Source organism: Mastigoproctus giganteus, chromosome 12 (assembly GCF_048544385.1).
Source record: "Mastigoproctus giganteus isolate SK-2022 chromosome 12, ASM4854438v1, whole genome shotgun sequence".
NCBI lineage: Eukaryota > Metazoa > Arthropoda > Arachnida > Uropygi > Thelyphonidae > Mastigoproctus > Mastigoproctus giganteus.
Window position 1 is genome coordinate 170286184 of NC_143586.1, and position 18010 is coordinate 170304193.

The following is an 18010-nucleotide window of genomic DNA, read 5'->3' on the forward strand; positions in this document are numbered from 1 at the left end:
TTTGAGAATCAAAGGAATTCAGGCTGCAGTGTAGGTTAAGAACCACTGCTCTAAAGGGTTAAACAGGTACTGAAGCATGCCACTTGTCTTGACTCTTCTACCCTTCTCTTTTATGGGTAACGTTTCTTGAGTAATTTGTTACCTTGAATAGTGTAATTTTTTTTTTTTTTTTCCCTGTGATTATTCATCTGAGGATAAGAGTGTGATTGGGTGAGCATATACATAAACACTGTTGCACACACATGCACAGTGTAATCCTGAGGTTTTACAAAACATTAAATAAGCTTTTCAAAAGTTGGCTTACTAAAATTTGTTACTTAGCTGGTTGATACAAAAATAAATATGAATATTTAACTGCCAACAATTCCTTTGCACTCCTGCGAGTGCACGTGCACACACACTGATAGCTACAAATTTCATTGATTGTAATGAAGACAGTTGTAGGATAGATGTGCAGAAGTTTGCCTTTAGCCAGCGGGTAGTTGATTGGCGGAACAGACTTCTATCTTTTGTTGTGGAAGTTGATAGCCCAAATAAATTTAAGGTTGAGCTGGACAGGTATTTGGAACGAATGGAGGGGGTGAAATGGGAACAGGTTTTTTTTTTTTTTGGCTGATGCTGCATTAGCTTGCTTTCTTGCATCATATACCTCTACTAATGCTAATGCTAAATTTGGAACTTAAAAACTTGCTTTATTTAATTCTGAAAGTCATACTAAAAATTTAATATTGCTCAAATATTGAATAAGTCATTTTTATTATAACCTATACTCCTGATGATTTTTCTTTTTGATATTAAAAAAAGTATTTCCATTTAAGTATATTATTTTATTCCAGTCATATTATAAAAGTGGAAGAATGCTGGTGAAGTTAGCTGAAGCAATTGGCCGATTGGTATTAGCAGGAAGAGAGCTGACTCGATTAGCTGGATTTACTGCCCGCATCACACAGTTGATGAATGTTCTTCAGGATATCAGCATGGGTCATTATGTGCGTTCAATGATATCAGATAAACAGAGAGGACATAATGGTATTATACTATACTTATTTCAAGAAGCGCATTAAATTGCTCATAAATTTATTGTATAAAAATTTATATGGAGAGCTCAGGTATGTGTGGTGACTGTGAAAATCAGTAAAGGAGCACTGTGACCATGTACTATGCCACTGGACAAAATCAGTAATGAGTGGAAACAATGAACATAGTATGTGTTATTTAGTGTAATGTATTTAAATAATAGATAACAGAGCAGCAAAGATTCGATACTTTTCTATGTTATAAATCAATTAGTTAAGAAATGGAAGAAATACCTCTGGATATCTTGTAGAACACTTCAGTGCTGATACTCTCCATTGTAGGAAAACTATACAAATAATTGATTTGTATTCCACACCCTTGTAGACAAAATCAATGCTCCAATGCACCACGGAATCGGAGGCTTGTGGATCCCAAGCCCGACCCAAAAAGACATTGAATCACCACCTTTGAGTGAGAGAATACAATACGTCCGTATTTTAAAAACAATTTAAATGCTTTGAAACCAAATAAATAATGAATCCATACTTTTAACACTTTAAAAACTAATATTAAAAAATAAACATTGACTCCCCTGAAACATTAAGAAACTAAAGAATTTTGTTACTTCCCTGAAGCAAAAGGGGCTTTTTAATCAGGGTCATGATCACAGGAAAGTGAAACCGCAGGTGTTGCAATGGAATTTTATAGCATGGAGATTAGTTGCAATCCTGGCACATGTGCACGAAGGACCATTCATCTGAGATGGGGTAGGGGGCGACGTAAATTGACTGAATTTTGATGTAATTTAATTTCAAGTATTTCCTAAATTAATAGTTTGGTGTAATCATATTGTATGCTGAAAATTTTTGCTTCACTAAATAGAAAGGCGTGGCCTTCATGATCACATGGAATAAGAGTTCCGAAGCCAAGGAGTAGGATGAAAGGACAGATGTTGAATGTTGTCTCATTCTCGTATTGAGTGTACGAGTGGATCCCTGGTATGAGGAGTTGTAATCCTGGCAAGATACATTGTAGACTAGATCATTTAATTGGAACCTGGAAGAGGATTGGACTGCGTGATTTTTAAGGGCAGCATGTAGTTTTGTTGTGGGTTTGGCTATGATTTTGAATTGTGTGTCTTCGAAAATACTATTTAGTTGTTTGAACCATTGTTTAGTATACAGTAAACCAATAAAATATTTTTTTTTTATGTTATTATTTTTGATAAATGGAGAGGTATTATGCAATCTGTTTTTTGCTTGTAACCTTATTTCATTTATAATAGATAGGGGGGTAACCTCTATTTGGAAATCTGTTTCTTAGTGTTTGTACACACACACACACACACACACACACACACACACACACACACACACACACACACACACACACACACAGAAACAAGGGTGATCGAAGTGCGGTCTACACTGCATAAACTAAAAACTAAAATTAAATCTGCCTTAATTAAAAATTAAATTACACTCTGATTGAATTAAAGTCAAAAATGCATTTTGTAATATTACAGTGCAAAGTTTTTAAGTAGCTATCCTATTTCTCCCTCGTAATTCCATAACTTACCCTGAATTTTAATACTGAATTCTTAACCATTTGCTGCAATGAAGTCAGATATCGATATTTAATTTAAATATAATGCTAAACCTAATCTAATAGAAACCGTGACTAATTATTGCTTTGAAAATACACTGGTATACAAAATTTAAGGACCAGTCAGGTTTTCACCTGTAGCTTCTCATAGGAGTGGCCTAGATATGGGAAAAGCATACCACAAAGGAACCTCGTGAGGTACAGAAATGATGAAGGAGACAACACCGACACAACAATGGAAACAAAACGGTACAGAGGGACTTTATTCAAAAATGGCAACATAGTACTGGCTGCCATGATACAGATGCATCACTGCCAAAGATGGAATAAAGGGAAGAGGTGGTCCTCAGCAGGAGATACGGCCACCCCTAATGTCAATGCACGCTTTGCACCGTCTGTCCATACTTAGAACAATGTTGTTGATAAGTTCTTGCGGTAACATCGTCCATTCCTCTGTCAGCGCCATCTTCAGCTAGTGAACATTTTCTGGTGGGTGTGGATGTGCCGCTAGGCGTCTCCCCAGAGCGTCCCATATGTGTTCGATGGGATTTATATCGTGGAATGGGCAGGCCAATCCATACGAACAATTTCCTTCCTTTCCAAAAGCATATCAATAGCTGCAGTGCGATGGGGGATGGCGTTATCATCCATAAACACGAACTCGGAGCCAATCGCACCTCGGAACAGACGCACATTCAAGATAATGTCTCCCCAGACAAGAACACCTCGACCGCCATATCGATCCCTTTCAGTGATGTTTGCGGGGCAATATTGTGTGCCAACCTTCTAGCTGACGTCCAGAATCGCTGCTGAGACTGAATCTACTCTCATCAGCAAAGGGTACCTTAAGTACAGATTTTGTGGTTGTAACCTTTAGAACTAGTGTTGGTCCTTAAGTTTTGCATACCAGTGTACATATAGCGTTAAGCCCTCACTTTGACGGAATTCGAAAATTATTGAAAGCGTCCACTGAACCAGTGTTTCCATCTGTATGGGACCAGGTGACGTACTCCCCACACCGAGTGGAAAAGACCTGAGTTCGAATCCTGTCGATGACGTGAGGAATTTTTATGGGCCTTTTTCACGACGTGGCTGAGTTAGTCGGTCTCAGGCGATAGTAGCATGAACTGATGGTATTCACCATCATTTAAAATGTATTTTGACAACAAAAGAGTACCAGGAAACCAGAAATTTTCTCACTATCACCTTCCCTCAGCATGCCTAGCATATTCGGCATCAGAAAGGAGCCATCCGATTTTCCAGCGTGTGTACTTCGGAGTTCTTCAGACTCTGAATAAGCTTAATTCAGAGTTTCCACTGCCACTATACAATACAGCAAAATTTCAAACTCTTCTTCTTCCACAATCACAATAAATGTAGTAAAATACATTTTTTTTTTAAATTTCATAGCGCACCACTTTTTCATAACGGTCTAGCAACGTCGGTGACTACTTCTTTCGAGTTTAAAGAATGCTCGAAGTTAGCGGATGCCTAATCCCCATTAGTTTATTAAAGTGAGATTTTATTGTGTTAAAAACAAAGTTATTGTCAAAATAGAGATTGTGTTCAATGAGGAATCGAAAATAATACTCTTAGCCCATCTGAACTGTATAGGAATGTTGTATTTGTGATTTAAAAATATAATGATTTATTGAACTACAGTATTTGAATATATTTTTATATTTGCATACCTTCGATTTTCTCTCCTATCAATGAAAATATACTTCCCACGTTCATTTTACTGGTTTCCTTCAGTGCCTTATACACCTCAATCAGGTCCTAAGATGGCTGGCAAACTTTGTATTTACTGTAGTCGGTTTCTATATTTGCCTATGCTGGAAGAAAAATCTGTGTTTCTAGGAGATAACATTCCGCAACTGCCGACTGAGACCTGCTCTCGTGGATAGCACAGTTGGTAGGATTACCGTCCTTCCCACACCGGGTTGAAAAGACCTGAGTTCAAATCCTCCCATCGATGATGCGAGGAGTTTTTATGGGTCTTTTTCACAACGTGGCTGAGTTAGTCGATCTCAGGCGAAAGTAGCATGGTTTTTTTCTCCCGTAAGCTCGGGTTTTTCGTCCAAAAAAAATCGACCTCAGAACACACGCAGTTTACAGACAATATATACGAAGCAATATGGCCTTAGTCCTGATGCTCCTGAAACCCTACTACAACTTCTGCCCGAGGCCCATTGACTGGCCACGTTGTTCAAAAAAGCCATAAAAGTTTCTCCCGTCAAGGCGGGATTCGACCGTCTTGACAGGATTGCAAAAGCAATCCTGTCAAGACGGTCGGCTTGGTTCCTTGCCGCCTGGAAAAAGCAATCCCGTATGCTTTTTCCATACGGCGTGGGAGGGCAAAAACTACTGTACTTACCCTAGAGGCCCTTTGTTGCATGGTTTTATTTTCCATAAAGTTGGAATTTTCGCCGAGAAAATTGACTGAAGTCACACTAATAAAAGCATAATGCGCGACGCCTCAAAACCCTAGTTGCCTTTGCGCTTAGCGCACGCACCATCACCAATAGGAAATAAAGTTCGAAAATACAGTTTTCTCAATAAAAATAAATAATAATAAAATAAATAAATAAATAAAAATAATATAAAGAGACTTACTCAAATAAGCTGCTTGCTCTGCAAGTTTTTGTGCATTGGCTACTGAAGTCATGGTGAGCCATTTCCAATGATAATTTAGATGAATACGGTTTGTATTAATCTAAATGTTATGTTATGTCTATATAAATAATTATACCCCTGGGAAAACTCCACTTTCTCCGCCTGCGATCGATTAACTACATCCCAATTGACGAAACGTTTAAAATTCCCCCCAGTATCAACTATAAAAGGGCCAGAAATATGTCGGTGTATGTTTGTGTGTCGTCTTCACAGAGGCACGAGGCGGAGTTGAACAAACGTTCTAGGTGCCGTTCTATACATATACACATGTTCATTACCTTCATAAATATTACTATTGATCCAACTGCTGACCGGAAGAAAATGAGAAATTCTGGAATCTTCTCACCAACTGTTGGCAATCCAGGTGGTCCTTATCTACTAAAGGTATCGTTACTAAGTCGTTTATACCTGATATTTCATTTACCTGTTTCAGCATTGTACAAAAATGATTCTCTCCCAGTTTCTGCACATCATACTTAATATCAGGACATGGATCATTGAATGCAAAGCTCCTACAGTTTAATTTCACCTCTACAGATTCTTGCTTATGCGGTGACATCGAGGAATGGCAACACATGATTTAAGCTTGCCCAGTCTGCCAAGACCTTCGGCAACAAATCTCAGCTTCAACTCGTTATTTTTCTCCTGGAAATGAACCTGGCTTAATTGCAAATAAAACAACTTTTAAAATTTCCAAGCATTTGCAAAAGAAGTCTTTAACAGACGGCGCCAGCTAACGGGCTTCCCTACTAACAGGATATCCGCGTTATAACTGAATTGTAATTTCTTATGATATAGTTACCTGCTTCGAACAGAACTTATTGATTAACGTTGATATTTTTACAATACTTTTGACACTGTTGCGCATGAAAGACTATTGTACAAATTGGAGCAGAATGGTATTCAGGGTAAGTTACTACAATGGATAAAAGGATGGTTGAGTGGGAGAAGACAGAGGGTGATAATTAATGGGTGCTGTTCTTCGTGGACTAATGTTATTAGTGGAGTCCCACAGGGTTCGGTGTTGGGTCCTCTGTTGTTTTGTATATTTATCAATGATATTGATGAAGGTATATCAGGCTTAGTGTCGAAGTTTGCAGATGATACAAAGGTTGGCAGGGTTGTTAATGACAGTAATGGCAGTGTGCTACTGCAACAGGATCTAGATAATTTGGGCAGATGGGCTAACAAGTGGCAACTGAAGTTTAACCTTGACAAATGCAAAGTACTGCATATGGGTAGAAGTAACCCCAGAGAAACGTACTAACTGTGTGGTACTACACTTAAGGTGGTAGAAAATGAAAAAGACCTGGGAGTAATTGTGCAGTCAGATATGAAGTTTTCTGAGCAATGCAGACAGGCTGCCAGGCCAGGTCATGGGGTTTTGTCATTGATATATAGGAATTTTGCTAGCAGGAAAAGGAGGTGATTGTACTGAGTACAGGTCTGAAGGCCTCATTTTATGAAGGATGTAGATTTGCTTGAGCGTGTACAGAGAAGGGCAACAAGATTGATGAGGGGAATGAAGGGATCATCTTAAGAAGAGAGGCTTAAATTCTACAAATTGCAGTGACTGGAGACTAGGCACCTGCGCGGTGATCTGATTGAAGTGTATAAGGTCTTGAATGGATTGAGCACGCTGAATTCTGATGGGATCCTCCCACTTGTTCAGATTACGAACCTAAGGGGGCATAAATTCAAATTAAGAAAAGACAGATGTAGAATAGATGTGCGGAAATGTGCCTTTAGCCAGAGGGTGGTTAATTGCTGGAATAAACTTCCATCTGTCGTTGTGGAAGTTGATAGGTTAAATAAATATAAGGAGGAACTGGACAGGCATTTGGAAATGGTGTTTTTTTTTTTTTTTTTGGCTGATGCTGCATAAGCTCATACACTTGCTTTCTTGCATCACATGCCACTACTACTACTACTACTACTACTATTTCTGTGTTTTGGGCTGATCCAGATGTTGAGTATTAGTAGGCATTGAGAAATTGATTTAGGATAATGGATGTTTTATAGGTGAAGGGGGTGATAGCTATTGTAATGAAGAAGCATTCGAGTGTTGGTGGCTTTTCTGTATATGCTGAATTCAATATTGTTCATAACCCGTGCGAGGGTGAAATTTAAATGTAATGATTTTCGGATTCTGGTGTAAAGCTTAATCTTGCATGGATATTATTAAAGTTCTGTAGGATGTCCTGTATGGTCCCTGCATCTGCGATGCAAAGTCCTCTTCCATGTTCCAATCAGCATGAGCATTAGTAGAGGCATATGATGCAAGAAAGCATGCTTATGCAGCATCAGCCCAAATTAAAAAAAAAAAAAAAAAAAGCTCCGATTTAACCCCTCCATTCGTTCCAAATACCTGTCCAGCTCAGCCTTAAATTCATTTAGGCTATCCACTTCCCCAACAAAAGATGGCAGTCCACCAATCAACTACCTGCTGCTAAACCCAGGGACTCACATTTGGTGAGTATGGGCTTGGCAAACCCAGGTTTCTGAGCTGGATATCATCATCTTTCTCTTTCTTGCTTTCTTGGTGATTCCCTTCTACTCCCCCCCCCCTCTCTCTCTCTCTCAGGCGCTTCCATAGCCAGGTGGGAAGGAGCAGCAGTGCGTAGCACACGCTTCTTGATTAGACCGGGGTTCGAGCCCGTCACCACCATATATGGAGGATGCGGAAAGGTCAGGGAATGACCACCGCATATCCCAGAGCAATATGGCCTTAGTTGCTAATGCTCCTAAAAACCAAATAACAAACAAACTCTCTCTCTCTCTCTCTCTCTCTCTCTCTCTCTCTCTCTCTCTCTCTCTTTCAGGGTAAAGAGAGAATTTGTTGTTTTTTTTTTTTGTTTTTTTTGGCTGATGCAGCATAAGTCTCAGGCTTCCTTGCACCATATGGCCAATAATACCTTCCATACATCTATCCTACAACTGTCTTTCCTCAATTTGAATTTATGCCCTCTCAGGTGATTATTCTGAGCAAGAGGAAGAATCCCATCAGCATTGAGCATGCTAAAACCATTCAGGGCTTTATACACCTCAATCAGATCACCTCGCAGCCTAGTCTCCAAGCACTGTAATCTGAAAAACTTAAGCCTTTCTTCGTAAGAGCAACCCTTTTTTTCCATTCACTAATCTTGTTGCCCTTCTACGTTCTCGTTCCAACAGCTCTACATCCTTCTTAAAATGAGACCTCCAGACAATGATCCAGTGCACCTTAAGTACTGTATACAGTACTCACGTTTGTGGTCTGACCATTGCCTTATACAAGGGGATAAACACCTCCTTATCCCTACTAGAAAAATTCCTTATATCATTGACAAGACACCATGAGTTACTCTTGCAGACCATCTACTCTGCTCAGAAAACTTCATATCTGCCTGCACAATCACCCCCCTCAGGTCCTTTTCATTCTCTGTCACAGTCAATGTAGTACCACAGAGTTGTTATGTTACTCTGGGGTTACTGCTTCCCATATGTATTACTTTACATTTGTCAATGTTTAACTTCATTTGCCACCTCTCAGCCCATCTGCTCAACTTTTCTAGATACTGTTGCAGCAGCGTACTGTCATTAATGTCATTAACAACTCTGCCAACCTTCGTATCATCTGCAAACTTGGACATTAAGCCTGATATACCATCATCAAAATCATTTATAAATACAGAAAACAACAATGGACCCAACACCAAACCCTGAGGGACTCCACTAATAAAATTAGTCCACGAAGAGCAGTGTCCATTGATTACCACTCTGTCTTTTCCTGCTCAACCATCCCTTTATCCATAGAAGCAATTTGCCACCAATGCCGCACTGCTCCAATTTGTGCAGCAGTCTTCCATGTGCAACAGTATCAAAAGCCTTTCTAATATCCAAATATATGATATCAAAGTTATTCTCTGCATCCGCTTGCTCTGTGACCACATCATAGTATCCAATCAAATTGATCAGACAAGACTTCCCCTTAACAAAACCATGATGTGTGTCTGAGCTATAACTGAAGTCTTGTCTAGATGATCCTGTAGTACTTCTTTAACCAGTGCCTCCATTAATTTCCCTGGAACAGAAGTTAAACTAACAGATCTATAATTACTTGTCTCCCTATGATCCTCCTTCGTGAATTGGAGTCACATTTGCACATCTCCAATCCATGGGTACCACCCCTGAATCCAAGGAAGCTCTCATGATTATGGCTAAGGGTTTGCTTACTTTCTTTGCCGCCTCCTTTAATATAACTGGATAGATCCCATTCCACCCCAGTTGCCTTTCTTATGTTTATCTTCAACAATTTCTCCTCCACTTTCCTCCCAGTTATTACAAAATCGTCTTTAGCATTACCATTAGTAGAGGCATTTGATGCAAGAAAGCAAGCTTATGCAGCATCAGCCAAAAAAAAAAAAAAAAAAAAAACCCACTTCCACTTCACCCCTCTGTTCGTTCAAAATACCTGTCCAACTGAGCCTTAAACTTATTTAGGCTATCAACTTCCATGACAAGGGATGGAAGTCTGTTCCACCAACCAACCACCCGCTGGCTAAAGGCAAATTTCCGCACGTCTATCCTACATCTGTCTTTCCTCAATTTGAATTTATGCCCTCTCAGGTGATTATTCTGAGCGAGAGGAAGAATCCCATCAGCATTGAGCATACTCAAACCATTCAAGGCCTTATACACCTCTATCAGATCACCTCGATGGTGCCTAGTCTCCAGACACTGTAATTTGCAAAACTTAAGCCTTTCTTCGTAAGAGCACCCCTTTGTTCCATTCACTAATCTTGTTGCCCTTCTCTGTACTCGTTCCAACAGCTCTACATCCTTCTTGAAATGAGGCCTCCAGACCTGTATATAATACTCTAGGTGTGGCCTGACCATTGCCTTATACAAGGGAATAATCACCTCCTTATCCCTGCTAGAAAAATTCCTATATATCATTGACAATACACCATGAGCTACTCTTGCAGCCCGTCTGCACTGCTCAGAGAACTTCATATCTGACTGCACAACCACCCCCAGGTCCCTTTCATTCTCTACCACTGTCAGTGTAGTACCACAGAGTTGATACATTGCTCTGGGATTGCTGTTTCCCATGTGTAGTACTTTACATTTGTCAATGTTAAGCTTCATTTGCCACCTCTCAGCCCATCTGCTCAACCTTTCCAGATCCTGTTGCAGCAGCATAGTGTCAGTAGTGTCCTTGACAACCCTGCCTACCTTTGTATCGTCTGCAAACTTCGACATTAAGCTTGATATACCCTCATCAATATCATTTATGAATACAGAAAACAATAATGGACCCAACACTGAGCCCTGAGGGACTCCACTAATAACATTAGTCCACGACGAGCAGTGTCCATTGATATCTAGCTCACTACCAGAGTTTAGTTTTCACCTTTGGCATTCCACTCCCTGAATAACTCCTCATGTGTGAATGTAGATGTAAAATACTCATTTAGTTTGTTAGCCACCTGAGCAGGATCATCAACAATTGAGCCATCGATAATATCCTGTGGACCAATCTGTTTCATTCCCTTCCTTCTACAGTTAACATAGGTGAAGAACTCTTTGCTGTTTTTCTTTGCATCCTTTGCCAAAGATTTCTCACAATTTGCCTTTGCCTTTCTAACCTCATTTGTGACTTGGTTACAGACCAGCTTATATCTATCATAGGCTTCCATGTCACCCATTAATTTATATGTATCTCATACATTTTTCTTCTCTGCTACACATCTCGTTAGTTCATCTGACCTCCATTTAGGCCTAAACCTTGAATAATATTTCTTAGAAAACGTGACCCCAAATGTAAGCCTATCAGCTTCCAAGATTAATTCTTTGAATGCTTCTCATTTTGAATTTGCTGTTGGTAACATCATCAATTGGTCCCACCGTATAGAATTTAAATACTGTCTCAGACCTCCATAATCACCTTCACAAAAGCAAAAACCCTTCCCTTTACCTCTGATGGTAGTTTCCTTACCTCTTTGAGTAAATCCCACTGGAGCACACTGTGATCACTGCCATCTAGTGGTTCCTTTATCTGCAAATTCTTAATGCATGAAGAATCATTACTGATAATCAGATCAAGAGTATTACTCACTCTAGTTGCCTCCCGAACATGCTGATGTAGAAAACAATCATCCAATAAATTCACAAAACCCTTGCTAGTGTGAGTGACCGACCCACAAATTCCAGTAAATATCCGGGAAATTAAAATCCCCCATTATAAGACTCTCTGGTTTACCGGCCCACTCTATTTCCCTGTATAGTGTTTTTTTTTATACTCATCAGAGTCATTAAGCCTATAACACACTCCTACTCTTGATTTTGGTTATGTCACACCAAACTGACTCGACACTGCACTGTCCAGTGATGTTGACTGGCTGTACCTCCTTGGATTTTGTGTTTAACTAATAGGATAACCCTCCTCCCTTCCTATCCTATCTATCCCTTCCTGTACACATTGTACTCCGAAAATTCCAGTTCTGCATTCCTTATATCTGTATGACACCACGTCTCTGATATTCCTATAATATCTGCCTTTGATGCTTTGAAAACGCCTAAAATTCATCAAATTTATTTACCAAACTCCTAGCTTGGTTTACACGCAAGTATACATGCACCTGTTCCTATTCTTAGATACCCTAACACAACCCATGTGTTTACTTGTACCGCAATGACTCCCAGCAGTCTCTGAAATCCCCTGCATCTCCTTTTTCCAGGCTGCTGCTCATTCCAATAGAAGCAGTGCAAGAATCATTCACCTCTGCCAGCGGCTACTGTTAATCTGTTAGTCCATGTATCCCCCCTCCCCAAGCTAGCCGTTTTCTGACCCACCTAACATTGCCTGGATAGCATCAGCAAATATTCTTGCACCCTTTCTATTTAAGTGTATCCCATCCCTGTAGAAGCAGTCTCTCCTGTTAACAAGCACAGACCAGGCTGAGAAAAATTCTACCCCTTGTGCTTTGCATAATCTCTCCAGGGCCGAATTGATCAACAAGGCTCTCTTCATATACTCCCTCCTATCATGTCTAGGCAGAATTGCAGACACTTTGAAATTCAATTCTAATTCACTGCTTTTTTTTTTTTTTTTTTCAACAGTGACCTGTACTTGTTAAGTAATTCTGTCTCTCTCCTACTCTTAATATCATTAGTGCCAACATGTACAACAATTAATTGATTTATTCTATAATGTACAGTATCTTGCAATAATTGCAACTCCTCATACCAGGGATCCACTCAATACAAGAATGAGACAACATCTGTCCTTTCATCCTGCTCCTTGGCTTCGGAACTCACATCCCATGCAATCAGTGAAGGCCACACCTTTCTATTCAACGAAGCAAAAATTCTTGGCATTCAACATGATTACACCAAACTATTAATTTTGGAGATGCTTAAAATTAAATTACATCAAAATTCAGTTAATGTACATCTCCCCCACCCCATCTCAGATTTGTGGTCCTTCACGCTCATTCGCCAGGATTGCAACTAATCTCCATGCTGTAAAATTCCTTCACAACACCCGCAATTTCACTTTTTTTGTGATCATGACCCTGATCGAAAAGTCCCCTGTCCGCTTCAGGGAAGTAACAAAATTCTTTAGTTAATATTTCAGAGGAGTCTTAATGTTTTTTATGTTTTAATATTAGTTTTTAAAGTGTTAAAAATATGGATTCATTATTTATTTGGTTTCAAATCATTTAAATTGTTTTTAAAATATGGACATGTATTGTATTCTCTCACTCAAAGATTAGGGTTGGTGATTTGATGTATTTTGGGGTCGATCTTGGTGTTTGTGAGTCTGCGATTCCATGGTGCATTGGATCATTGATTTTGTCTACAAAGGTGTGGAATACATGTAAACTATTTGGAGAGTATGCGCACTGAAGTCAAGACATCATAGAGGTAATTCCTCCATTTTTTAACTAATTAGTGTAATGCATATATTAGCAAATTGTTACGATGATTACTGTAGCAGGCATGAACTTTATGACTAAAAGTAGTAGTAGTAGTAATGGAGACATGCAATGCAAGAAAGCAAGTGTTATTGAGCATCAGCAAAAAAAAAAAAAAAAAAATTTCACACATCCATTTCCTCCTTGAATTTATTTAAGCCATCAGTTTCCACAACTACAGATGGTGCAAGAGTGTTTGCATCAGCAACACTTTTGAACCCCTTCCATTTAAGTGTATCCCATCTCTGTAGAAGCAATCTCTCCTGTTAACAAGCACAGACCACGCTGAGAAAAATTCTACCCCGTGAGTTTTGCACAATCTCTCCAGGGCGAATTGATTGATAAGGCTCTCATCATATTAGCATTAGCATTAGTAGAGGCATTTGATGCAAGAAAGCAAGCTTATGCAGCATCAGCCAAAAAATATACTCCCTTGTATCGTGTCTGGGCAGAATTGCAGACACTTTCAAATTTAACCCTAACTCAAGACTTTTTTTCAGCATTGACTTGTACTTGTTAAGTAAATCTGCAGATCTCCTACTCTTAATGTCATTAGTGCCAACGGGTACAACAATATCACCTTTGTGCCCTTAAAAGATGATATCTTTCTACAACATCATCAACCTTTGCCCCTGGCATTCATACCCTGGTCCTATTCCACCTATCCTTTTTGCACAATATATTACCTCTCTCCCTGACAATAAAATCACTGACAATATCTAACTCCTGTGAGATTGCCGTTATATTGCCTGATGCACAAGAGTGAGCTCTGGTGTATTGATATGGGTAGCTGAGAGTCTGACGGGTCCTCCATTTTAATACCTTCAAGGGCATCTACCCGACTCTTCAAACTCTCAAGCACCCATTAGAACGCTGAATTGGCACCTAATTTCTTGACACTGCACCTAGCACACACAGAGTTCTGCAAATATTTCACAAGTTGCACATTTTTTTAGGCTGTGATGTGTTGGAGAATTGCTCCCTTTGGTTCTCCCCCTAATCACAGCACTCCTGCTACTTTGTGCCTGTGGGGCATGATATCGAAATTAATAATGAAAATGAATAAGATTAATAAATTTAATGAACTCAATACTACACTATCTAATAATTCCTTAATGCAGTGATTCGTATTATGCTATGTAGTTTTACATTAGAGCTACCTATTTACCACAATTCAAAATTTGAATTTCCCTGCCCTCACTCTATATGAAAACAATGGCTGCAAGATTTCAATGAAACAACGGTTTTACATATTAAGTAGTAACCTACAAAAACTCTATCTAAATTAAAAATAAAATAATGAGCGTAACTAAAACTATAAAGTACAATATAATATGACAATTAAGTAAATAAAGTAGGAAAACACTGATCTTTTTTTGGAGCTTGTAATTCACAGCTGGTACTTGTAAAGAGACTCAGCACCCTCTGTATTTAGTTGTGCAGTTATAAAAAGGCTTTTAATTCAAAAGCCTAATACAGTAGGGCCACATTTGGTCTGTATGACAGTCTCAATTCTCCTGAATGTTTTATCAACTTCTCAGTTCGTGTTATGAATTTCCCTCTATTCCTCGTGCAGAGTTTGTCAGTTCATTTGAGAGAAGGCTGTTGCAGTCTTAAGGTTAGAGCCTAAGGTTGTCATTAATGCTGTGTTGTTACACAATGGAAATATGCTGCCTTCAGTACCTCTTGCGTGTTGCTGTCTACAAAAAAAAGAAATATATGCAAACATGGAAAATGTTCTCTTAGGTGCACACTATCAGAAGTATGAGTGGCAGATATGTGGTGATTTAAAGGTAATTGGCATTTTGTTAGGACTTAAAGGGTTACACAAAGTATTGTTGCTTTCCCTGCGAGTGGGATAGTCGTACCAAGGATGTTCACTATAAGAAGAGGAGTTAGCCTGAACAAAAATCATTAACACCTGGAATGAAGAACATAGCATTTAAACCTCTAGTAGATTCAAATAAAGTTTTGCTTCCACCACTCCACATCAAACTGGGGCTCATGAAAAATTTTGTGAAGGCTTTGGAAGTGAGTGGTCCTGCATTCACATACAGTGAAACTTCTCTATTATGAACTTCTATTTAACGAATTGCTCTGTATTACGAATTTTTTCGCAAAACATTGCACCTTAAAACAAAATTACATGTAAAATTAACCCTATATAGCGAAGTGTTAGTCTCTCTATAACAAATTTTTAAAAAAATTAGCAAAAGCATTTTTGAAGATTTTCAAGCATTTACTGCTAAACAGCTGCTCAAATATACAGCCTCCTTCTCTCCGAAATTGCTCATTAGCATCTTGAATTAATCATCCTTTTAGTGAACACTTGTGGCCATTGACCCCCGTAGGAGGGTCTTTGTTTCATTTTTGTTAGTTATAAAACCAAATGCGGTTTCTTAAAAGTGGTCGTGAACTTTGCAGTAAATATGGTAGATTTGTAAATTGATGCTGGCTAAGGGGAAAGTGAAATTCACTGCGGGTAAACCTTTAGTGCGCTGCAGCGGCAATACATAGAATGCTTTGATAGTCGGTTTTTAGTAACACCTACTGAGTGACATTCACTTCTCACCTCAACCGTACCATGTGACCTTCCTGTAAATCGTTATATGATAGTTTTTGTATATGTCTGTTTCATCTAACTGGACCCAGTAGATGGTTTTCATGAATTTTTTTAAAATTTCATTCTTTTAGAATGATTTGTCATCAATCGCATAGGCTAAGGATCCCATCAGAATTCAGCATGCTCATACAGCATACATTATGGATGAGTTGAGCACGCTGAATTCTGATGGGATCCTTCCACTTGTTCAGATTACGAACCTAAGGGGGCATAAATTCAAATTAAGAAAAGACAGATGTAGAATAGATGTGCGGAAATTTGCCTTTAGCTAGCGGGTGGTTAATTGCTGGAACAAACTTCCATCTGTTGTTGTGGAAGTTGATAGGTTAAATAAATTTAAGGAGGAACTGGACAGGCATTTGGAGGGAATGATGTGATTTTTTTTTTTTTTCGCTGATGCTGCACAAGCCCATACTTGCTTTCTTGCATCATATGCCACTACTACTATTAACCATAAATTTTCTTTCGTGTATATATGAATGAAAGCAGAATGAAAGAAATGCACAAAGTCGTATATTTCTTCAAAGTGATTGATAGGAAAGGTCACTGTTGAATTGACAAGCGAACGTCATTGAGTAGGCAATACTAACAATTCACTATATGGCCAGTGCAGCGAAGTTTGTGGTAGCTACATGGTGTGTGTATCGGCAAGAGCTGCAGTTGAGTAATTTTTACAGTTGTGAAAACAATGTTGAAGAGAAAGTGTTCAAGTATTAATGATAAAGTCAAGATTCTTCATGATATTGACTAGGGTTTTAAGAAAAAAGATATTGCGGAGAAATATAGTATACCTGCAGGCAGTTTATCTACGATTTTAAAAAATCGAGAATCAATTTTAAATGCAATTAAAGGAGAAGCAGACAAGAAGCGAATTAAGTTGTGTATATATGAAGGTGTTGATAAAGCTGTCCTAAAATGGGTAAAATGATACGTGAAAAGAATATAGCAATATCAGGTCCAATAATTAAGCAACAAGATCTGAAATTTACACAATCCCTTGGACATACAGAATTTAATGCGAGCACTGGGTGGTTAGATAAATTTAAGAAGCACCACAAAATTGTGGAAAAGGTTATTTGTGGGGAAAGTGTTAATGTAAGCGAAGAAGATTGCAACAGTTGGAGGAACAACACCTTAAAGAAGATTTTGGAAGAATATGATCCCAAGGGTGTTTTTAATGCTGACGAAATGGGTTTATTCTTTAAATGTTTACCTAAAATTGGGTCCTTGAGGTTGTCACAGACATTCTCTCAGATATGCCAGACAAGCTGTACTTGCTACCTGGGAGTCTAAAACGCTGATGGAACTCATATTCGGGTGGCACTCAAGTTGAGTGGACCCAATTTCCGGGAACTCCGGACAGTCTGTGACAGCCAGATCCTCTGCTTGCACCTTCACGTTGGTGGGACTGTTAGTAATCCAGGGTAAAACCTCCATGTACAAGTACATGGTGGGTGACCACCCAAGTGTGAACCAACATAAGCAGGGGTCAAGGTGTGGCACCCACACCACATGGAGGAATGCCGCCCCCCTCTATATTACCAGGCAGTACTAGGTGGTAGATGACTCCTCAACCAGTGCAATACCACCATTTTGCTTATTGGAGGCTTGAAGTGGTGAAACCCATGTTTAGTCTATAGAGCTAAGTTCCGGTCAACCCTTCCCCATCTCCTCCATCATGCAGTACGATTGATGACTTTTGAGGTTATGATGAACATCATGGCGAGATCCAATATTCCTTACATTTTGAGGGTATAGCTCTAAAACGGTGTTCGCAGGCCCCCCCCCCCCTGCTAGTTAGTACACCGGACCGATCCTTTTGGTAACTCTCTAGGAGGCTTCCGGATCAGCCAGTGTATAATCTTGCTACCTCTACTCTGTCAGATAGTGAGTATGTGAGTAGCATTGTCGAGGCCACGTTATGTCAAGAATCTGGGTATATTCTTACCATGTGTACGCCATATCCAAAAATTTCATTACTTCATACATGTCCCACCTACTTTTTCTTACTATTGAATACCATGAATTGTCAAACTAATAGAGCAAGCTTATCCGCGAAAATATCTAAACTTCCAAAACACTTCCTAATCCATTTCACAAATTTACGTGGTCTCAATTCTAATCTCAA

At 39.1% G+C, this 18010-nt stretch overlaps 1 protein-coding gene across 1 annotated transcript in view; it reads left to right on the forward strand.

Annotated features, from left to right (window-relative positions):
* Positions 1-18010, forward strand: part of Abcd3 (ATP binding cassette subfamily D member Pmp70) — a 461674-nt gene that overhangs the window by 291221 nt on the left and 152443 nt on the right. The window contains exon 16 of the mRNA XM_090386468.1: positions 837-1029. Coding sequence (XP_090242594.1) covers positions 837-1029 — 193 coding nt within the window. The remainder of the gene's footprint in view (positions 1-836; positions 1030-18010) is intronic.